We start from the raw sequence: 24,746 nt of genomic DNA, 5'->3' as shown, positions 1-24,746 counted from the left end.
ATTCAAATGTGAGGCTGGTGATTGAAGCGTTTATCACTCCTAATCGGAGCGTGTAAAGGTATTACTGCTGAGGGAGAGAGCGCCACACCAACTTTGATATGGAAAATCACATCTGTGGGCTCCCAAACAACATTATCTATAGAGAGGTGAATATACCAGGAAAAACATTTCCTGCGATCTGCTGTCTTGGATTAGCTCCATGCATGTTTTCTGTTTTTTCAGATCCTCAAAGAGAGAGCGAAAAGGGCACGAGAGGGGGGGGGGGAGGGAGAAAAATAAAGAGCCGAACACACATCTTGTTAAAAGTAATATTTGTAAGCTTATTATTTTGTTATCATGATCATTGTTATAACCTCTGTTATGGTTTGTTCATTTTACATTTTATTTTCAAGTTCATTTAAAGTCATTCCAGTCGAAAGGTAAACATGATTGTAATTGTTGTTTCCAACACTATTAAATGCTTTTTTTTCTTTTGCCAGACAACATTCGGTCACACACTCTCGCTCATACACACACAGGAAGAGCAGAAACAAAGAGACTATTGCTCACCCATTCATTTGCTCACACACACATGTACACACTGACATCAGCACACACTAACACAGACAGCCTCTGATGCTAAAGCTCTGCACAGAGATGAAGTGATGAACAGAAATAGGCTCTTACTCTCTCTCTCTCACAGACACACACACACTTTCTTATTCTCGTGTCTAAGTTCTTAAGTGCAACTTCTTGAAGAGTTTGTAACCCTCTGCCTCCACACCAGGACCCACAACCCTCCCATCATGAGCCATATATACACCTGGGTCTTTAACACACTAATGTATTGATTTCAATGATGCTCCAAAACTACATGATCAATGTTTTTTTCCAAAGGTATAAACTCTTGTTTGGGGTGACAGGAGCTACATTCATTAAAAAATGTGTGCTCTCCAAAGTTTTGTGGAGAAAAGAATCTAGCTAACTCACAAACCATTGGGGAAGGTTACACAGAACTACTAGCACACTGATGAAAATAAAACGTTATAAGTGGTTCCCAACCTGGTCGACTTAACCCAGACACAAATCTGACGAGTCATGGGATCGTTAAGCAAAAAATTGAAATTCTACCGCACAATATCTGCTATGATTTTGGACTTTTTCTTATGATTTTCCGGTTCTGATTAAGATGACTGGATAATTTGACTTGTTCAAGAAGTATAATCATCTCTTGGTTGAACAGTAGGTCTATTTTTTCTCAGATTTTAAAAATGTCCCTATGTGTGACAGGAAACATTTTACAACATGAGTAAAGTCATCCTTATGTGTATGATTGATGAACTGTCCTTTAAAGGGGTCACTAGAAAAAAAAAAGGGATGGGAACCACAGCCATAAATGATTTGTCAATATTAATATTTCTGGAAATCATACTAACCCAAGATAGCTTAACCTTAAAGTTGACAAAGAGACTCACACAGTGCAGCCCAGGTTTACATATGGCTCAATCCCAAGACAACAACAAATTCAGCACAGCAATTAAAAAATAAGAGATTTAAAAACAAGATTTAAAAAACAACCACAAGGAAAATGAGCTTCAAGTTTGTAAAAATGCTTACAATACATTTCACCTTGGCAAATGTAAAGACATTGTTATTCCATTCTTTGTCCGTTATGACATTTACACGCGTACTTTAACGCCTCACATGCCGGTGGGTGAGCCGGTCAGCTCGCAGTCCATCAAGGTCTTCATCAACACTAAAATCATCTTCACCATCATCATCATCGTTTTTATCAGCTACTATGGTAAGCCATGCCCTACTAGAGTCCATCGTTGGCAGGGTGGGGTAACCATGGTGAATAAGGTGCTAGTTGCTATGGAAACTATTCTGAAGCAACCGACTGGTATAGTTGTTTGAGTTTTGAATCGCCGCAGCTCCCCACCAAAGCACTTGGTTTTATGTACTGTATATTACTTGTTGCTTTAGTTTGTTTTTATTTAAATTTTTGCATTTTCATACGTATAAGATGTACATAATGTGGATGTATTTTCTGACCGTTAGTACCATTTAAAATAGTCTCTCTCAATCTCAAACACACATGTGGCACACTCAGACATATGTTTTCTCTTTCAGGCACACTTAACAATCAAACAGTAACAGAAAACCGTTTACATGTGGCATCTGATGAATGGGTTTACAGAGATGGCATTGGTGGAGCGGACTGCTGCGCCACATTGATCAGTGGAGGGCTGCTTATTGTCCAGGACTGGACCCGCTCATAGATGCCTGTGTGAGGGACTGTCCTTTCTCCTTTGTCCCTGTTCCTCTTGCTCTCCTCAAAACAGCCTGCAGTGTGTTGAGAGGAGGGCAGTATTGCTGCATGTTTCCATGGCTGCTCTGTAGCCATCGTGTTCTTCCTTAACCTCGGTACTTCAAATACAGGACAGAAAAGTGACACAGCAACTTATAACATCAACAAACCCCCCGTGTCAATGGCACATCTACAGTAAATCCCCTCTTGTTTTGTTTGAGTGAATGCTTCATTGTTTAAATGCTCTGTGTTTCCCCAGGACCCCGTCCAGCCCCTTCCATAGAGACGAGCTGATGGTGAACACAGGATGACACGGCAGACACCGGAGATGAAAACTAAAACACTGGCTTCTGGAGTCCCAGGGTGTGTTTATGAAATATCAGCTACTTCGACTAGTCTCCTACACAGGACCTGCTCAGTTCATCAGCTGGTTCCTTTTTTCTTTCGTGGACTGGGAAAAGTCTCCAGCATCAACATCAACAACAACAACAAAAAAGGCAATTTCAGTTCAGTTTTCATTAAATCTATCTGATTCAGTTCATTTGAGTTCAGTTTAATTCTTGTTGCAAGAAACTATGGCAACTAGCTCTAAGGAAGTGTTTCAGCCAATCACATCCAGGGGAAAGTCTTCAAATGGTTTTCAATTGGTTGGGTGGATTTGATGCTTTTTTTTTTTACTAGGATTTCAGCCCGGCCTCTCCTGGTGTATAAATGCTTTGTGTGGTGTGCATGATTCAACAAGCTCAACCTGTGGCTTGTTCAGACACACAAACACACACTCACACAAACACAGTCTATCACACCTGCATCTGTATGCACAGGCTGACTTTACGGTTCAGTTTGTGTCACCGAGTGCCTCAAGGTCTTTCAACTCCACGAAAACCACACACTTCCTCATACACACAGCTGAACACACACACACACACACACACACACACACACACACACACACACACAACACACCACACACACCACACACACACAACACCACACACCACACACACACACACACACACACCACACACACACACACACACACACACGACACACACACACCACACACACACACACACACACACACACACACACAGGTGCGTGAAAACTCTAATTTCTTGCTCCTCTCGCCTTCTGCTCTATTTGTGGTATCTTAACTCTCCTCTCTCTCCTGACTCCCCCCTCCTCCCTCGACTCCCCCACCCGCTGATACTGTACACCCTCCCAAGGCTAGTTGGCATGGTGACACTGATGGGTATGGCCGTTGCTAGGAGATGAAGAGAGCGGCCAGAAGGAGCATCGTCACGGTGAGGAGAAGGCGATCCCTGGACGGGCTGCTTCCGCTGACACTCTTCTCCAGTTTGGGAATGAAAGGGTTATATTCATCTGGAAAAACAGAAATGGAGAGAAAAAAAGAGAATGAAGCAGAGCAATGTCTTCATTTAAAACTCATTACAGTACAAGGAAAGGGAAGATAAGTCTATCTGTGCTTCTTATTGTGGTATAATCTGCTTACACAGCAGGGCTTTTGGTAAAACACTTTTTTAATGAAACTGACTGACTGAAAAAAGGCAGCTTACAGCACAGCTACACACTCCCACTGAAATATAACAAGTCCACTACAAAGACATCAGCAGTGCCATTACAGACTGCTGCAGCTGTTATCAGGAAGTGACACGCTGTTATAACACACTTACATACTTTAACACAGACACACCGTATATAAGGAAACCCCCCTGCATGTACATCTGGCGAATGATGACCTAAAAATAGTATGCAGTCTTTTGTTGCGTTGATGTCTAGTCGTACGAAAAACACCAGACAGTTCTCAGCACGCCAACACTTATGAGACACACGTGCGGCCTGACACACCCTCTGAAGTCAGTTGATTAATGAGACTTGAGGCCAGACAGAAGCACAATGTTCAGTCTGTACACGGGACGGCTGATGCTGATTAGGAGCATTTGTGTTAATGGTGGAGTGGGGAGATTCTCAGTGTTTCCACTCGGTGCCATATCTAGCTTTCCAGCTGCTCTGGGGGTCAGACAGCAGAGTAATGACTGGCTGACACCTGGTTTAAGAGATGGCCTCTTCTGGTATGCTCTGCTGGCGAATCTAATGAGCTCTATGCAGCGGTGGAGCTCAGGTTAAATGCTTTGACCGCTCTGTAACCGAGCAAGCAGCGGGGGGGTCAGGACACTGTTACTGTGGCGCTGAGTGACATAGAAATGTGGTTTTGAAGACACAAAACAGCAGACTGCGGAGCATCTCGCAAGACCGGTTCTAAAGTGTGGCTCTAATCGCCTCATACACACTTACAGTACACACTGTCTCTCACTAGCTGTCACAGATAAACACATCATTATCAGCACGTGTTATTGGTGCGATGTTTGTGCAGGGGCCATGTGACGTGCATCATGACCTTCTGACATGTTCCTGCGCCAAACATCAGTGAGTAAGCTGTGTGTATTTCAGTGTGTGTGTGTGTGTGCGTGTGTGTGTGTTTGGGTGGGTGTGTGTGCACGCATTTGTGCATTCTACATTTTGGAACAGAAAAGCAGACAACATCCGCCTGATAATTAGAAAGCTCAGACACCTAGAGGCGTCTATGAATGTGAATGTGAATGTCATGTTGGCAAGAACAAGGAGATATTTTAGTCTCTGATTGTGTTTGTGAGTATCTGTCCTAGTGTGTGGGGTGTGTGTGTGTGTGTGTGTGTGTGGTGTGTGTGTGTGTGTCAGTAGCTAATTGACTGCAGTGTTTTCTGTATGAGCGTAAGTATAAAACTATATGCATGTAATATAATGTATTTCTTACTTTTCTCACATACAATATTTTTTAATTGGCATTTAGGATCATAAAACATTTTATACAAAACTATATAAATATGGCACTTTAATACCCCAGACACTATTATTTATGTATGTATAATGATAGACCTGGAACCACCTGTATATTGTTACACAATCCATGCCACTCGTAACATAAAATGTGTGAAAATAATTATCTTTAATTGTAGTTGTCAACAGGTTGCAACTATGGAACTATGAACTATGGAACTATGCAACTATGTGGGGATGTTCGACATTAGGATTTGTGGTGTTCCCGAATCAGAATGTCCTCATTTGAGGGTCAATCCAGTGATTAAGTATTGCAACCCCATAAAGTTTGGGAGGATTAGAGACATCATTGATACTATAGTATATATCCTTTATTTAACCAGGTAAAAGACGAATTGAGATTAAAATCTCTTTTCCAAGAGTAACTAGTATCTTTCAATAGCCCCTCCCTGATTGGTTTATAGTCATGTCTTTCAACTTGAGACTTATTAAAGTTCCTGCAGAAACACAAAGGACAGTAGACAACTGTTTAAGATGCTGGGTAGTTCTCCTTGTGACTGGTGGTTAGTCTTTAACATGTAAAATGAGCGGGGTGCTAGTGTTAATTATACAGAAAATTACTAATGGTTAGTCGACAGGCCATTTATTATCAAATAAAAAGCTAGTTTTATGTTTCTGCCCAATGAGATTTTAGAGATAACACCTGAAGATGTCTAGACATCTAACCGGCACATGGTTCATATCAATTATGTTATTACACTGCACCCCCTGGCGACTCTGACTATACCTGTATGGAGGCAAAAAATGAGTAGGCTTTCCATATCAGAATCGTTGATACATGCAGTAGTTAATACATGCAGACAACTTTTTCAGCTCCATGATGCTTTTGGTTTCATTTTTGCATTATGGAATATTCTTGCAAGTCATGCCCTTAATAAGCAACCTAAAAAATATACATACTAAAGGAAGAATAATTTGCCACTACAAGATATACACCTTCCTTTAACAGTAGTTACACGCTTATAAGGATCTGAAGTTGATGACATGTTGTTGAGAGCATTGGGTGTTGATTGTCGGTGGTAATAATATTGCAAGATATAATGCACAAATGTATTTTTGACACTTAAATTATAAATGTTTGCTACATACTGTATACGATTTGAAGACCTTTATATGGGACCTTTCAAAGTATAACTAAAGCATATAACACTTTTTGGATGTAAAGTAATAAATGTAATAAAAGCAGAGGCAACAGTTAGTTGGTGCTGCGCTCTGCCTACTGATAATCAGCCTGATGTTTCAGTGGCAAACTAACCAATCCACACTGTCACTTAACGGAGTGCTAATTAGGACAATAAACCTCATTAAAGATTCTTCTCCGGACCTGATCGTCAGATGCAGTAACCTGAGCCAACAGGGCTGGTAAATGAGTATCCTCCCACTGAAAGACATCAGTAATCACATGGCTGCACGGGGACCTGCTAGCACCATTCCATCTGTGTCGTAAATGAGATCTAAATGAAATCTAATACTAGAGGCCGTATTCAGGAGGGAACCACTGTTGAGCTGCAGACACTGATTGAAAGGGGCAGCGACCAGGAAATAAACTGTGAGCAGTGAAGGGGAGAGAGCCTGCTACATTCAGCTTAGTTGAACATTTTCAGACACGGTAATCAGGCAGATTTGAACGGAGCAGTTTGCGCATTGCCTCGTGTTTGTGTGAACATTGAATACGAGTAATTAAAGCTATGATGTGATGAGTCTAATCGGCAGTCAGAAGGACGAGGGAGGGGAATAGGAAACTGCTCTGCTTCTTTGTTTTCAGTTAATTCCACAGCTCCCTGCTGGCTCCCTCACTTCCTCTTCAACCACTTGAGTTATCCTATTAATTTAATTGGGAACACAGAAGACTACAGGTGAAAATGACCCACAGGAGCCGGGGTAATTTGTGCTCTGCTATTGTTTCAGCAGTTCACTTCATATTAGCAGTATTTTCATGTAGCTCACATTCTTTATTTGTTCAACTGTTCTTTTGTGGAAATAACTTTTTTTCTTTTCCGTATACTCTTCTGTGTAACCTGTAATTTATTCGGCAATGTTTGATTTTCAGTTAAAGGTTATATGTATTCTGTTATTTGACTATATTTTGATACGTGCAGAGAATAAAGTCATGTGCACAATTGGCGTGGAAACGTGATATATATGTAGAGACAAACACAATTATGGGTTACTTTACTTCGATCTGTGATAATGAAAGCTATTATTACATAGCTCACACCACTGTGACAACATTCGTGCATTTGATAACCCTAAGATTAATATCAAACTAAAATGTTAGAAGTGGGAAAAACTTAATTTCACACATCAAATGATGAATAAACTTGGTTTTGGTGGCTTTCCCCTCCACTGCGTTTCTACTTGTGCGCTCGGAGGAAACATGGAGGATGGGAATTAAAGAGCGGGAGGATGAGGAGGGCATGGATGAAGAAGATGGGGTGAGGGGAAAAAAACAAGATGAAAGAATGATGGAGGGAAGAAAAATAAGAGAGGTATCTCCACAAACTCAAACAACATGCTGCCTTGGCCACAGTGATACGTTTTCTTATGACAGTTATGAGAACACACTGATTTATTATGCACTGACACGCATGCGAGCGTGCATATTGACAGAACCATATTTTACAAGCTACCTTGGAGAGGTGTGTGAAAGCAGGACAGGATGATGATTGATCCCCACATGTCTGAATGTGTAACGGGTAGCCAGGCCAAGCTATCTGTGCATGTTGTTATTGTGCTGCTCATAACACTGAGCAGCAAGCACATGATCATCCCAAAGCCTATCACTTATTGATTTACTGCTCTGCTTCCCCCTTAAATCGCTGCCACATTTTATACAGTTCCAGTGCTAACAGATTTAGCATGATTGCCATGATTTCCTCAAGTTTCGTGACCCTGATCAGAGCAACACAAACAAACTAGGGGCACAAGATTTAGAAGTTACAGCAAATCTGATAAATATCTTCTTTTTTGCAACTCACCATGAAACTCTGTGTTCTTTGCATATCCGGGTGAAAATGGTGAGTGTGAGATGAATATGCATGTAGTTGTTTAGCGGGATCAGCAGCCTGCCAAGCCAGCTGGTGCTGTGAAGTTAACTCTGCTGAAGCCGTCTTTTGAAAATGCCACATTTAACTTAAGCTCTTCATTTTGGACTTTTGATGCATTGAACTGGTCTCTCTGCTGTCAAATATGAACGTTTAAAGTGCTGTCAGTATTCAGATAATAAAGCTACAGCATGTTATTCTTTTGTTATTGTCAATAAATCCCATCAAATGACAAGTGTGTAATTTACATCAGGGTTGGTTAGGGAATATTTTTTCCATTTTCATATTTTTGTCCACCCTATATTTAAAGCTTCATCGTGCGTTTGATTACTACAATATGTCTGATAAGTGCCCTCTAATTTTCCAGCTACCATAATAGAAATTGGAGAAGCTTTGAATCACTAAAAATGTTGATTTGCTCATTTATTTCACCGGTATTATGCTGCCCAGACTAACCTGACTTTGTTATTAGGGGACGTTGTCATGGTTGAATGTAGCCTGACAGAAAGCGATTGGAAAGAAAAATAAGCTCTAATTTCTGCCCAAGGACACAATATTGTCTTTAAAAGATACCTACATGCTTATTAATCAAACATAAGGCAGTAAAGGACAGATAAAGATGATATGTTACTGATTAAAATAATGATATTTGTTTAGAGATGCAAATGTAGATGTGACTTAACAAACTAAATATAATTTTTAGATGCTTTAATCGCTGAGCTTTAAAGAAGAATGAACTAATATGTGTGTGACCTGTTCAGGAAGTGCTACAGACACATGGACACACGTCAGTTTATGGGATTTGTTAAAAGTAAGAATAAAACATTAATAATCATTTAACGGCACCTTGAAAAGTGTGTATCATATAATTGCCATGATTTGAGGCTGTTATGATCTGAATGACAAACACGAGTGTATGTCTGTTTTTGTGAATTCAGACAGGCCGGATGTAAGTGCTCCACACTTACTCAACGACTACGTGTGTGCGTGACTCACCACTATCTTCCAGTTTTAGGCCTGGTCTAAGCGTGTAGTCTGGTTCTGTAGGCTCTGGCTCATCATCCACGTCAGAGGCTGAAAGAGAGACACAGAGGTCATTGAGTGAGGCGGCAAAAGAAGGAGGGAGAGGGTGAGAGAGCATGGGTTAAACCACTGCTCCAACCCAAAAGATTTTAATGAGATTCAACCTGACATCTTCAGAGAAACATGTGAGAGAGCAGCAACGCAAAAGGTGCAGGGGTTAAAATAAATACCCCGGAGCAGACAGACTGACAAGCCACAACACAACCAGCAGAACAAGAGGGAGAGAAAAAAAAGGAGAGAGAAAAAGAGGCTGAAAGATGGGAGGTGAAGGGAGGCAGATCAAACTGAAGAGAGGCAGTGTGTGAAAAGGGATGGCGAGCGATGGAGGGGGGTGAAAGGGAGGAGAGGTTAATACTACAGGGCTATGGAAGTTAAAAGGACCGGACAGGCCAGGGATCAAAGTCTGTGTGTGTGAGTGTGTGTGAGTGAGTGTGTGTGAGAGATTGAAGGAAGGCAGGAGAGCGAGATGGAAAGGTTAACACTACATATACACAGACACCCACTGACCGCACACAGCAATAAATGGATTCTGACAGGGGGCGAGGGGGGAGGGCTGAAAGAGGGAGGAATAGAGAGAGGAGGTGAGAAGGGGGGGAGGCGGGGGTGAGGGTCTTCAAAGCTGGAGCTGCTCCTCTCTGCTGCTGTGGATGGGGACTAGGGAGAGAGAGAACAGAGAGTCAGAAAAAGAGAGAGAGAGAGAAGCGGGAAAAAAAAAGAGGAGCAAGAGGGGTTCTGTGCCGCGAGTGAAAATGCTGCAGGGGAAACTCAGCAGGAGTATTAATAGCTCTGCCTGTTTTAGACTGTATTTAGATTATGTATGCATCTGTATGCAGTCAGCGTGTGTGTGTGTGTGTGTGTGTGTGTGTGTGTGTGTGTGTGTGTGTGTGTGTGTGTGTGTGTGTGTGTGTGTGTGTGTGTGTGTGTGTGTGTGTGTGTGTGTGTGTGTGTGGGGAGCCCGTAGCCTGCCAGATGGGTAGAGTGTCCAGATGGATGCAGGTACTGTCTGCAAACACGTCCTAGCATTGCATTATAGGTCAAACACTAATGCTCGCACACACACACATACAATACATACACACACACTCACATACACTTACCCGTGGAGCAGCAGACGTACACTCGTAGTCTCAGACAGCTGCGGCCGTGATGGTGGGTGGGCGTGGCTGTAAAAACACAGAATGCACAAAGATAAAGATGTGTGTTCACATGCGTATAATGCTTTCAGTGGTCTGCTTAAAAAAACAGACAAAAGTTGGGATTTGCTGCTTCACATGTAAACGAGATATCAGAAATAAAACACCGATCCAAACTGGATCAGTGTCGGCGCTGATGCTGACCTCATGAAACATCTATCAGCCAGACGGGACTGTTCCAAAATAAACACAGCTAACATACAATTTTACACATAACATCAAACGTTCTCTACATCGCTGCGCTTGGGTTATTTTGTACTATTGCAAGAAGCACTGGACAACAAGCTACAATTATACAGCAACTGTTTGTGACTTACAACTGCCTTTCCTAAAAATAGGCCTGCATTTATTGTACACATTACTGCAGAGTGAAATGAGCACTCTGTGTATGGCAGGAAAGAAGCATTCAGTTCTAGTTTCTCCAACCCGAAAACAGCAACTGTGGTAACTGTAAGTTCACAAGGTGTTTTTATTGGAGGTTACTAAATGCAGCAGAGTAATGGCACAGAAATTCGAAATGACAGCTTTGAGACAACTTTTGTGTTTTGAACACAGCACATTTCAGCAAAAATAAATCATCAAATTTGATAGTTTGAGCGACTTCTGATATATTATAGAAAATATTGTATTCTATAATATATCATAATTAAAACTATGTATTATAAAGATAACATGTTCCTCTACAGAGAGGACAGGAAAAGCCTCATTCCTGGTATTGTGCATTCTGTCTTACTGTCAAAAAAGTGAAATTGTCTTTAATACAAAAATATATAACCAACCAAATGTCCCATTATGACTGAATATTAGAATTTGAATATATTACATGGTAATTGAAAAAATAAAGGCATTTTGAGGTTTTTCAAAAACAAGCCTGCATAAAACCAAACAAACATGAGTTGTGTCTCGATCAGCTTTCTTATTACCGAATTGCAGAAACAAAAGGTTTTTAGAAACGTCTCCTTCAAGTAATGTAGGTTAAGAGTGCAGCACTCTATCTTAAACATTAATTTTTATAATGCATTCTTCTAAACGCTAAAAACGCATTATTTTTACTTTGACATATTGCCACGAAGTGTTGTTATTTTGATTAACAATCTGCAGGGTCATTTGATCAGATGTGAAACAACAATTTGTTACACTGAAATTACCTAAGGAGGGTCTTAACTGAGTTAATCGTTAAATCCACTCAAAATCCCCAAAATAATTACAGTGTGTGTTTGTCACATTATGGCTCTAGTCTCACAAGCTTTTACTGTAATTAATATATTTTACTTTCCACTTCAAGACAGCTTCATATTGATACGTTTCATCATGATATTGGTTTCACTCACAGATGTAGTAGTACTCCTGTCCAACGTGGAACTCGTATCCCAGCGAGAAGGCACTGTAGCGCTGGAACTTCTCGGAGAACTTGATGGGTGCGTGGGGGGCGTGGGGCCGGTTGCACTCCCACCTCTTGAAGCCCAGCTGGGGGTCGCAGTTCCTGTAACCGCGGTAACTGACCATGTAGAGGATGTACTGCTCGCCGGTGCCCACCATGCGCTGGCTGTCGTTGTAATGAGGGCAGTAGATGTCCAGGTAGTCGTTGACGTTCACCTGCATCGTGTAGCCCTCCCTACGCAGACTGGACACACAGAGAGAGGGCAAACAGTCAGAATTCATATAAACACAGCGCTGCAGAATATACATTTTGTATCATTACAATCATTTTTACAACCATTGAAAGTGTTTCATTTAGACATTAAAAATAATTGCATTTTCTATTAATTTTTAACAGGCCATTTTGAATTAACTAGAGTCGACAGATCATAATTGGACATGTTCTTGATTGTTTCCCCCCTCGGATAATCATTAAATGTTTGTGCAATTTGAGAGGAAATAACAGTTTTTTGCCTGTCAGGCAGATTTTAAGTATTATGTCTAAACTGCCCCTGGATACTAATAATATGTATCAGCCTTAGTGAATAACAATAAATATAATTTATATTGCCAAAACATGCATTGAATGCAGCTCATAGTTCTTAGCACACAGAGCAATTAAAGTAATTAAGATGTACAACACGCATTATAAATTACAATGTTTGTATGTGCAAAACATGATTATGTTTTTTCATAGAATGGGGTTCTACAATGAACAATATAATTAAAAATGTGTCACTACTACACACATAACACACAATATTTTGAGTAAATAATGGAACAACGAGTAGTGCAATCTAATTGTAGCTGCACTTTTTGTTTCATTTTATAGCAGTTAGCATTTAACATGAATGCTTATTGTCACCTATTTCCAAACGATGTGTGGAATATTTAATATTTTTACATACCCAGATTGTTTTAGCCTTAACCAAACACTCACATAACTCACTGCAGAGACATCATAACATGTCAGCGTAAGGCATACTGTGTTTCGGATGCATGCGTTTTAGCTTGAATGTTCACCCGGGGTCAAATAAATCTTTACTTGAGAGTTATTGAGTTATTAATAACACAAAGAAAGCAGGTGTGTGTGAAAGAGTGTGTGTATTTGTGGCTGCAGGGCTGCTGCATGCGGAGAATGCGGAGCTGGCTCTTCAGTACGGGCCGAGGGCCCCAGGGCCGCCGCTCCTACCTCTGGTGTCAGCGCAGTGCTGTCTCCTAACCCCAGCGCTCGTACATCAACCTGAGCACAACATTGCGCTCACGTCAGACGTCAACATCCTCGCCACGTCCCCCCCCCCAAAGCTCATAAATCAGCCCCAAAAAAAATCTCGTCTTGACAGGAAGATAAGGTCTGAACCTGTCTCTGCGAGTGTATGAGTGTGTGTAGTGTAGTGTGTATGACAAAGTGAAATAGATTTAGATTTGTTTCTGACATCCCAGACCTTTTTTTTCTCCCCATCACAGACACAGGCCTATATCTGTGTGACAAAGACAGGTTGCAGTTGTAAATCATACACACGCTGATGAGCATGTGAGCACACACACACGCTCATATGTTAAAGTGGTGACATCATAAAATCACAAGGGGGCAGCAGTGTGTCATCCTCACTCTGATGCTGCCTCTCTTCCTCTTTGCCAATTCTAGGTCATGTCTCAAGGGGGATTATTATTCAATTATTAAATGAAGATCGAAACACTGTTTCCAATGTGTCCCTCTCTCCATCACTCCTTAACGCTCTCTTCAAATCCTGCATGAATTTGTCTTTCTCCCCCTCCTCTCCATTTCTCTCATCCCTATCGCTCAGACTAACATGAAGGGAAGATTAATTGTTCAACATTCATCCTTTGCTCTCGTTCTCCTCTCCTCTCTGTTCTTCACTTTCTCTCATTACATCATTTAACTAGCCTACAGAGGGTATTAGTGGTAGAAAAAAGGGGGAAATGCTTCAAGGGAACTATATTTATAGTGAATGCAAAAAAAAGGGAGAGAGAAAGAACACGAGTGAGGGATGAGTTTAGTTCCACCAGGGAGGCGTGAATGCAAATTGAGTAAAAAAGAGAGAGCCAGAATGGAGAAGAGAGAAAAAAAGAGGCGGTGGGAGAGTTTTACGCTACCAAAGAAAAGCAAGTTCTCTGAGATGAAGGGATAATGGTGGAAAAAAGAGAGAAAAATGAGGGGGAGGGCAACTCCGAGCATCTTGAGTAATCTGAAAGTAAATCACTTCTCTAAGATAAAAGCTGGCGTTAGGATTCCCACTGTGCATGTGTGTGTATTTGTGCTTGTGCGCCTGCTTTGGTTTGTGTATGCATCTCTGTGTGAGATATCAAAGCATCTCATCTGCCGACATTTCATATTTGAGGTGGTGACATCTATAGGTGTGAACACACGTAGAACACTAAAGAGGGAGGTCATTTAGAACAAGTGTGTCTTAACAGTGAGTCTGTGTCATGTAAAAGGAGCGGTGGGAATCCTTGGACTTTAAAACAATCTGAATGAATTTAAAAGCATGATATAAGTCATACATTTACATGGACACAATAAATGTGCCTTGGGGAATAATCCTGTACACCGTAATGCAATACTTGACTTTGTGCGCACTTGTGACAAACTGGGTTTTAGTAGCAAGTGGCATATTAATGTTTCCAATAATCGTTGTTCTTTTGTTCAGTGATGTAGCAAATAACGTTTTTCTACGTGGATTGTTGCACTTATAGTACTTGAACAGGGACATCATTAATGGTATTAGAAACATCTATGATTTTTTTTTAATGCTATGACAAGTCTATAGTAAATGTATGTTGGTGAGAAAGCTGGTTAAAAAAAATTACTGTATATTTAAAATGTAATAAAACCAACCAATTGCACTAAATCCACACACATTGTACTGAAATATATCCAGTTGGTGGGATATTTAAGACGTTTTTAAGGTTTTGCAAACACTTCTGCTTCCAGAAGACCAAAACAACAGGAGGTGTCTCTTGGGAGTGAATCACTGATTATGGATTTGAAGAACAAAAAAAGTTCCTAGAAATGTCTCCAATCAAGAAATGCGTGTTAAATGAGTGCTGCAAACGTTAAAAAGCTATTTAATTTCATGAGACATTCATCCTTAGCCTGAAATGTTTGTTTTTAAATTGTTTCAAGACAACGACATTTTCATTATTTATACTGTGTCATGTTAGTGCAAGGTGTTAATTTAATCAGCAACCAACAAAATGGATGATATGATTAGAAGTGAAACAGCAATTTGTTAACCTGAAATTGCCTGAGGATGGATTGGTTTAATTGAAAGTAAAGCATTATGTTATGAGTAAACAAAAAAACAACAACCCTGGTATTGTCGGTACTTGGATATATTTGTATTCAAGTAAAGTATGTTTTACTGCACAGACATTGTATTGTCTTGTATTTCATTTGATATGATTTTGTACTGGTCAGACAGTGTCAACATGATTTTCTATCAACCACTTTGCTACATGTGCTGATGTGTACAAGTTGATTTAAATAATGTACTGAATTGTTTTATACAACCGATTCAAAAATCCATAAACTGTCTTCGCTATGACTCACACTTAAAGGTGGGGTAGGTAAGTTTGAGAAACCGGCACGAGATACACTTTTTGTTATATTCCATGGAATGCTCTTAACATCCCGATAGCAATGAATATCTGAAGTGCTTTGACAAAAAATCCATAAAAAAATGTCATCTGTAGAAGCCGTAGTACTGTAAAAAGCACGACCAATCATTTTAGTCGGCCCGGCTAAAACAACTGGATGGCCTACCTGCCTGTCAGCCCGAGGGGCTCTGTAAGGAAGTGGCAGATTTTTTCCGGCTGTGTATTTTAAAATTCTAGCACACTCGAGCTGGTTTCTCCAAAATTACCTACCCCACCTTTAAGTGAAGCAATCGGCTATAAACTGTGTGTTGGGAATGTGCCCTTTCCTTTGTGCAAAGTTGGTGTGACAGCCCCACACCAGTCACGATCATATTCTTCTTGCTTTAAGACGTAAGAGAATACAATACATATTTAAATTTTAAAACAGCTTTACATAAAAGTGTACTTGAAAATCCACTCCGACTGAAGATAAGAGTTTATTAGATAGTATTTCTCTTTTCAATTTCAAACCAAAACAGACGGACACAACGAAACAGATAGTAACAGGTTGAGAAGCTTGTATGGTGTGTTGCTTTCCTGTGCTCTCTCCTGATGCCTCCCTTTCATTTTGTGTCGTGTCCCTCGATCGCGACACCTGGTTAGTTGAAGCTGATAGCGAGAGCTGAGAGACGGAGCGGGACGCTTCATCGACAATAACAAATCTGACGAGCACAGCAGAGGCCACGATGAGCAAAAGAACACTTATATCTACAGATCCACCAGGGGACGGAGCGATGGAAGGATGGAAAGAAAGATGGGAGGGTTTATAAGATGAGACGAGGGGTAGTCGGGGTTAAAAGCTGCAGAGTCTGGCCACCAGGGAGCGGAGGATGATAGCGCGAGGGAGCAACAGCTAAGAGCAAGATCAAAGTGGGCCTGGATCAATGTCACTACTGTAAAATCACATCAGAGAGTGTGTGAGAGGGAGTATGTTGCCTATAAATCAGTCATGGGCAACATAATGCCACAGCGTTAACCCCTGCCTGCCTGTCATCTGGCTGGCCTGTTGGAGAACTGTACATCGATAAAACACTTTGACAGTAAGAGCAATCATTCCTTTTTGTAACCAGAGCTTAGAGTACCAACTAACTCTGCTGTGGGTAAGATGGCAGACTTTGAGGAAAAGGAGAGGTTGGAGGATTATAGCATGGAGTTACGCTGAAAACACACAATGTTTCTGCAACAAAGGGAAATTGGCCAATGGAGTTGGGAATGCTGGCTCACTGCCTAACGAACACAGACACTTGAATAAAACACAGGCACCATTAATGTTGTTAGTGACTTCTGTAGTGACTTAATACTAAGACGAGTTAATATGAAAAAGATCCTTTACTTAATTTTTCATAATAAAGACCCACAAGCATATGTTGAAAGAAAGTAGTTAAAGCAAAATAACCTTCATCAGGTAGCAAGCCTCACAACAGTTTCACATATCAATGCTAGTTGACGAGTGGGCTTTTATTTGCCTTTTTTGTAACTGTAGGAATCCGATTTATGATTAATTTTGGCAATTTTCAAGATATTTCCCTTCATTTATTAACCAATTCAGATCTTTCCGACGCCGTTGGCTGGAAATGTGTGTTTTCTCAGTTTTCTTTTACAGAACTGCGATCGTATAATATCACCTGACCTTACATAACCTTTTAAGACTTAGATACAAAATCATTAAGACTTAAAGAGAAAACTTTCTTCAAAGATTCTTGAGCTTCCTAATTACTTCATCATGTAAAAACATGCTAGTTGGCAAAAGATAACTACGCACAGTGAATGCTAACATGTGAGAAAGGAGCATCTGAGGACTTGACCTAGACTCCTAGAGGGCTCACATGGACATCTGTTTTTTATTCTTTCAAACGACTAAGTGCTCAACAATCAAAAAGTAGAACACCACAGGTGGCTGATTGGATTGCGTGGTTGTCAGTGTGTGTAACTGCCAAAAAAGCATGCATGCCTAAGTAAATCAAGGTCAAATAAATCAAAGGAGTCACTGCTGATAGGTACAAGTTTGGGCTGGATTAAAACTTGTCCAGCAGTGTAACAAATGATTGCCAATCAGGACTTAAAAGACAGTCGTCCCCATGAGGCCGGAATACTTAATCCCATCTCAGTTTGGTACAGATGTGCTAACATTGTTGCAGGAGGACTCAGAGCGAATTGAATGGCTCCCCCGCTGAATGGAGACTCCCAGAAATCTGTAGCATCAATGAGGCCCTCATCAAACACAGGCAGGAGTCTTCCTCCTCCATCCTCTTCCCACTCCCTCTGCCTCGCTCGGTTGTCTCCTTGCCTACATTTGTTCTCACTTCCTCTGTTACTTTCTAAGTTTGGCTTTTGTCTGAGAGGAAGCAGACCAGAGTATTTAAACAAATGTGTGTATACATGCTCTTTAGTATACATGCTCTTTAGTGATGCCAGCTGATTCAATATTGTTTGACATTGAAGATATTGACCTGTGACAGCTGCCAAAAAAGAGCCATCCTTCCCTTATACTATCTTCTGCCTTGTTTCAGTCTTCTCCTCTCCATCCCTCAATCATTTGTTCCTGAACCACTGGAGGAACATGCCTGGGCAGGTGGGTTTGTGAGAGTGTGTGTAAGGGGGCGTCTGAGGGTGTGTGTCCAGATATGGTGTAGTGCAGGTTCTAAATTCTCCTCATTGAAATCAATAGCTGTCGAGAGTGTGTCCAACAGACTGGAATAGGCTGCCTTCTCTCAAGGCCACACACACACACACACACACACACACACACACACACACACACACACACACACACACACACACACACACACACACACACACACACACACACACACACACACACACACACACACACACACACACACACACACACACACACACACACACACACACACACACACACACACACACACGGCTCGTCATTGGTAATTGATCAAAGTATTACAGCTAACAGTGTTTCTTGCCAAGCGGCCTCACACGCAGCACGGACATGATCCCATAACACGAGCAGCATTCTCTCTCTCTCTCTTTCCACACTTTTCTTCTACCTCGTTTGCTCAATTTTCTGCTCTTGTCTTACTTCTCTGGAGCTCTTAAGCACTCTTTCTCTTTCCCCTCCTTCCTCCTGATCCTCATCCATCATCCTCTCCCTCTCTCTCCCTCTCTCTCCCTCTCTCTGCCTGTAGATATTGACTGTGTGGTGTGAGAGAGAGTGCTCCGGCAGCACGAAACCTAATGGCAGGCGTTATTAGCCCTCTGCACTGAGCTGTCTCTCTTTCACACAGAGCCAGGTTCAAAACCCATTATGTGTACGACGAGCATGTCCTCCTGCACATGCATGTTTGCAATCAATCATTCATGCTTTTATTTGTGGGGTTTGTCCGAACACGCGTGACACAGATGGATGGATGAAATGAACAACTGCAAGAAACAACAGATGGTGGAACACGTGCTGGATACAAAGACAAATGCTGGAGGAAGAGGAGATCAGAGACGTGGAAGGAAAAAAGGATGAACGACAACAACTGAAAGGAGAAGAGACAGTGCACTTTGATCAAGACAAATGTTGTTTAACCCGTGAATGAGCCCGGGAGTAGTGGTCTTTAACTTAATTTGCGTGTTTATCGATTTAGTTTTCAACTTTAATTTATCGTCCATTTCACAAGCGTCCTACTCAGCCTATTTTACGCTCCAAAGGTTTCTCCACTTCAAGGCTTCCTCTACCTCTCAAGTGTCATTCACCAAGAATCTGCCAATACCAACCAATCTCTCCCTCTTATTCTATCACTTTGCTCACATCAATCCTTCCTGGGCCCGCTCTATCTCTCGGTTTCCCTACATCTCCCGCTGTCTCTGTTCCCAAAGCCCTTACATGAGCAATAGTGATCCCATCAGACACTGGGCCACAGAGGAGAAGAGACACACAGAGAAGAGAAAGGCAGTGTATGTTCCCTAAGCTCTCCGATGATTGATAGTGATCCTGTCTGATGGCTGTGTATAGACTCAGCACTCAGTGAGACATTACCCTCTGACCCAGCTATTGATTCTCTGCCCCAAACACACAACACTAGTCATGACCCTGCCCGTGCAAAAACCACACACACACTCTCACTCCTCTGTGAGTACAGTTCCTACAGATTGATAGTATCGCGGTGTCCTGTGAAACTTGATCAATCTGCTGCATTACAATCATTCTCCCTGCCCACTTCCTGCCCGAGTCACATGGCACCCGTGTCCCGCTGACTGATGTGTTTGGGTCAGGGTCTGGAGGCTTGAATATCAGGGCTGCAGGGAAAAGAGCTCCGGAGCTGGGATCAACCATTCTCAACAACAACAACATTACTCAGATCCCTCTCTTGAGCCACATTAAACAGAGACCATGGGCGAGAAACAATGCTTTCCAGACAAAAGTGCAATGTGGAAAGAGAAGTAGGGCCATCTATCACGCAGACATGGGTCAGATGTACTTTTCGCTAATAATTCTCCATCTGCTTGCACTCGTTTTAACCGACTTGACCCGCGCTGTAGGTGGGAGCGACTATATAAGCTACTAAAGGAACCTATTTAAAACTCACTTTCCTTTTTGTTTGCACTGCCAACTGGCTAAGAGAACTGGGGAAAAATCATCTATCGAGTACTTCAAATAGGGTAAAACAAAAGCTTTGAATGATTTGCAACCGTTATTTGACCCATGTCCGATATCAAGAGACAAGTTAAACACGGAGAGGATATTTTGGCCATTGTGAGTCCAAGGAGGCGAAGCCAGAAAGAAAAGCGAGACAGAGAGGAGTGCCAACTGAGCTCCAGCCTAATGGGCTTCCAAGACAAAACCACAGCTGGCTTTCAACATTAGTCTCCATGACGACAGAAGAAGCCCTAGCTATGCGGCTATTGTAACAAAAAAAGGGGGCTACAGGGGTTCATTGCTTTGTGCAAAAACCCATCTATCCCCTTTATCCACCATCTCCCCTCTGTCTCTCTAATGGCTAATTAAGTACCACTTATTACCATTACACATGATCACAAATCATCAGCTATTACTGTGGCAAATTCAGTGTCACGGCGTTTTCAGGAGTAGATGTCTGTCTCAGTGTGGCTGCAAAGGAACAAAGATTAAGGCTAAAAGCAGACGGGGAAGCAGGGGTGTGTTACTAACGGCTACAGGCAAAATGTGGATAGGTCATTTAATGTACTACCAGCAACACTTCATGTGGATACTATGGGGGACAGCCAAAGGTGAAATTAGGAAAGGTTATTTTTGTATTAAATGTACTCTGTTTCAGTGCAAAATAAAAAGAAGCATTATTCTGATATTATGTTAAGTTGTACCTACTTTAAATTCATCTCTCAGACTTTTTCATTTGCTTAGAAAGTGTTGAAAACCCACTACTACACGAAGGGCAGAAACAGAGCACTTAGGTTTTCAGGGCAAATAGAAGAGCTGTTAGTCTCAGGGCACGGTAACCACACACACTCAAATGCACACACAAAAAGAGCAGCGAGATGTATAGCAGACATCAGCATGAAGTCTTTAAGTGTTTAAATGCGTCTGGGTATTCTTGTCAGACTGAAGATGACATTGAGCTCGAACACTTCGAGCATTATGGATGTTCTATTAATGCACTGTGACGTGGAGAATTAAATAAATGTATTCGCATATACCCGGTTACAAAGGCCTGAAATTAAAGCATGCAGATTGAGGCACAATGCTAATCTAAGCGATAAGTGCTCAATTAGCCATTTAGGCAAATAAATCTGCTGCGTGGAATCAATGGAGTAAAACAATGAGGGGATAAAAAAAAGGCCTGCACTCAAAAAGAAACCCAACGATGTTCAGCCTCACTTCATCTGGAGAGTTTTCTATTTGTATTCTTTATCAAAGCAGAACATAAAAGAAAATCACAGCACAGATGTTTCAGTGCAAAGACCTTCCACATCGTGCAGGCCAGAGTGATAACAGAAACAAAAATATTTTGTTTTGTGATGAATGAGCTAAAAATCTATCAATGCCAGATTTGAACTCTGCACACAATAGGCTTACAAACAACTTATGGTGATGCACTCGGAGTGGAAACTAAAACTTTGGGATGTGCAGTGTTTCGCTAAAAAGACGTGTGTGTTTGCGGGGGGCTTCTACAGATGCAACCGTATGAAGCTTTGCCTCGCTATCTTCCATTACGCCTCCTAACCGGGCCAGAGGAATGTTACCAGAGGCAGCCAACACAGGGCACTGACTCGGCCCCGGTGCATGATATCCCCCTCGCAGCGTAAATTACCTGTCAGAAACTTAAACTCTGCAAAGCCTGTGAAAGTCGATACAAACAATAGTGAAAACGCAGCAGGACAATGATGGAAAGAGAAGCAACAGAACGTAGTTAGCTTGAAGCCAGATAACAACAGGACACCTGCTGGATCCCTGCATGGCAATTAAAATGTTAGTAAATAAAGTGTAGTTTGAGGAAACCTGCGAGTGTACGATTACGCACATTAAGCTTTAAATCCTGTTGATTCTACAAGCTTGTGGATCCGTGTTTGTGGGTGTCAGTATTTCATGATGTGACCGACTCTCTCCACTGAACATAAGCAGACTGTCAGACTCGACAGTCTATCAGTGGAACATCCCTCTCCCATTTCCCTCCCCTCTCCCTCTGCCTCCCCCACTATCACTCCCTCTGCCCTACTCTCCTCCTCTGTCTCTCCATCCTTATCAGTGTCCTTCCATCCGTCTCGCGTTCAATTTTTCATTTCAGGTTCAATCTTTTTGACGTCCTCACACACCTCGCCCTCCCTTTCTGTCTTCCTCTACTGGCCTATCAATCTGTCGTCCCCGCCCTCTCTCCCTCTCTCTCACATGAAGTCAATATGCCTATATGTGGCGGCGACCTGTCAATCATCATAAGGCAGTCAGCAAAATGTGCATTCATGTGGACCTGGTGGATGTGAGCTTGTGTTTAGGGAAGAGAAAGGAAATGTTCCTGCAACCAGAATTCTCAGGTGTTCGAAACAAAGTCCCTTTTTACAAGTTACTTACACTCACAATGCAAGAACTTTGCCTCCACATCCCAAGCAGTTCTTTGAAATAAATCAGTGGAGGGTGACAAACCACCTCTTACAGGTATCATTGTATCATGACTCTAACAAAGCAATTCCACTATTCCAAAAAAAATGTTTCCACCCATCTGTGTGGGTGTTCAGCTCAGGTCAGTGCGCTGCTGCAGCTTCACCGTGACTTACTGCTTTAATTTAAGAGGTATTCCACATAGACCTTCTTTATTTTTTATTATTCCAGCAAAGACTACAGTAGTTAATTTTGCCCTGTACCTCCCACCCACCAACCAATAAAATAAAGTTAATAATTTCCTAAGCAAAATATAAAACGCTGTGATGTCTTTCCGTCTGCACTTTCTTTTGATGAGGTTTGACTTCCTGTAGGTTTTTTATTTCATCCCAACTATTGAACTCCTCATCTGTTTAATTCAAAACAAACTTCTGCTGCTACTTGGAGCGTAAAATACACTTTATGTGTGCCTAGGGGTATTGCTCAAGAAAGAACAGGAAATTAAAAAGGTATCAGCTGAATCGCTTTTGTGTTTTTATGAAAGCAAATGGAGAGTAGCAAAGTAAGCATTCATTCATTTATAGAAACTGCAGTTTATTACTTTAAACAACTCTCTCGCAGTGAGTGACATGCATCAGCGGATAATAAAGCCGGCGGCCTCGCGGGTCCATTTAAGATCTGACATTCTATGCGTGACATTAGGGATTATGGATTTGTAGGTATCTTTTCGGCGAATGTTATGAAAAATGTTGTATTTATTTGTACTTGGGCGTTTATTCAAAGGGAACAAAGCAGTGGGATGAGTATATGAGCTCTCATAAAGTCAGCCCACGTCCCAGTGCAACATCTCGGCCATATAAGCAATGCCTGCTCTGCTTTGCTGCTGGAATATGAAATATGTATGGACCATAAAGAGCATATGGACCATCCATCTCAATATCCGCTACACCAGACCATCAAAAAAGATCATTAAACCTAACTCGCACACACACGTACACACAAAATGGCACATAAACATGCACTCCCACGTCGTGCATAATGGTTTATCAGTTTCAGTGCCAACTTTCTGCTGACAGAGCACACCTATTACAGGCAAAGGCATGCACACACTTAAAATGACACACACGCAAACACACATTAAGGAAAGAGACGGGATCCAGCAGTTGTGTAGAATTGTCACATTTCTAGTCTTAATCTAAATACATTACAATCAGCTGTCGCATAATAACAGTAGACAGAGAAACATTAACACATGTCTTTGTTCCGCTCTTTATCTAACACACACGCACGCGAACACATGTGCCACCCCTCTAAGCTGTCACTCTATATTTTCTTTACCATGGCGGCCCCCGTCAGGCTCTGTCACTATCAGCCCTCCACTGCAGGGAATAAAGATTTAATATGAAAGGAGAGTGAAGAGAGAGAGAGAGAGAGAGTCAAAGTCACAGTGACATTAAATCTGAAAATGGCCCAACTCATGGCTAGAGCGACAACAAATGCACAGATACAGAGCGAAGACAGGGAAACTGTTAACAGAGAACAAAGCAGGGAGGGATGGTGCGATGGACAACACGTGAAGGTGAGGGAGGAAGAAGAAAAATAGAACGACTCAGGAAGAGAGTCACTCACTCACATTTTACAAAACTTATAACACAGACTTCAACTGGGTGAGGCATCTGTCCTTCTTCATCTCTTCCCTCCATTCCTCACCCTTTCCCTCCTCTCCTTTCTCTCACATCCCTCTCTCTTTCTAACTACACTATGTGTCAGCGAGGAGTCTGACACTAAGTCAGCGTCATATTCTATCATCCATGCAGACGAAGACAGGAGCAAACAGGACAGCTACAAGGCGGGCTTCTTCTTTATCTGATCTCTTTACTACTTCAGCCCTTCCTTCTTCATCCTGCCATCTCATTTCCCCGAAAAACGTGTCAGCCCAGGTGCAGCAGACATCAATATGCTAATGGGCGCTGCTCTCTTGTTAGTTCTCACTGTGGCCTGAAAAGCCCATTCGGGTTGGTGAAAAGCTCTCATATTTTTGCAACAATGAGGATAGAATGAGAGTTGGAGCAAATGTGCAGCATGCGTGTACTTTCCAAGATGTTATAACTGCCACCTTGTTTTCA

The 24,746-nt window shown here is 41.7% G+C and overlaps 1 protein-coding gene across 3 annotated transcripts in view; it reads right to left on the bottom strand.

Annotated features, from left to right (window-relative positions):
• Positions 1–299: 299 nt before the first annotated feature.
• The window catches only part of efna3b (ephrin-A3b), an 83,834-nt gene continuing 59,387 nt past the window's right edge, over positions 300–24,746 (bottom strand). For all 3 annotated transcript variants that reach the window (XM_034227964.1, XM_034227963.1, XM_034227962.1), the window contains 4 exons: positions 11,837–12,129; positions 10,410–10,475; positions 9,226–9,303; positions 300–3,670 (listed from right to left, as the gene is read on the bottom strand). In XM_034227964.1, coding sequence (XP_034083855.1) covers positions 3,552–3,670; positions 9,226–9,303; positions 10,410–10,475; positions 11,837–12,129 — 556 coding nt within the window. In that variant the 3' untranslated portion in view covers positions 300–3,551. The remainder of the gene's footprint in view (positions 3,671–9,225; positions 9,304–10,409; positions 10,476–11,836; positions 12,130–24,746) is intronic.

Source organism: Gymnodraco acuticeps, unplaced genomic scaffold (genome assembly GCF_902827175.1).
Source record: "Gymnodraco acuticeps unplaced genomic scaffold, fGymAcu1.1, whole genome shotgun sequence".
NCBI classification, from domain to species: domain Eukaryota; kingdom Metazoa; phylum Chordata; class Actinopteri; order Perciformes; family Bathydraconidae; genus Gymnodraco; species Gymnodraco acuticeps.
The sequence above is the reverse complement of the archived record's forward strand: the minus strand, read 5'-3'. Positions and strand labels throughout refer to the sequence as shown.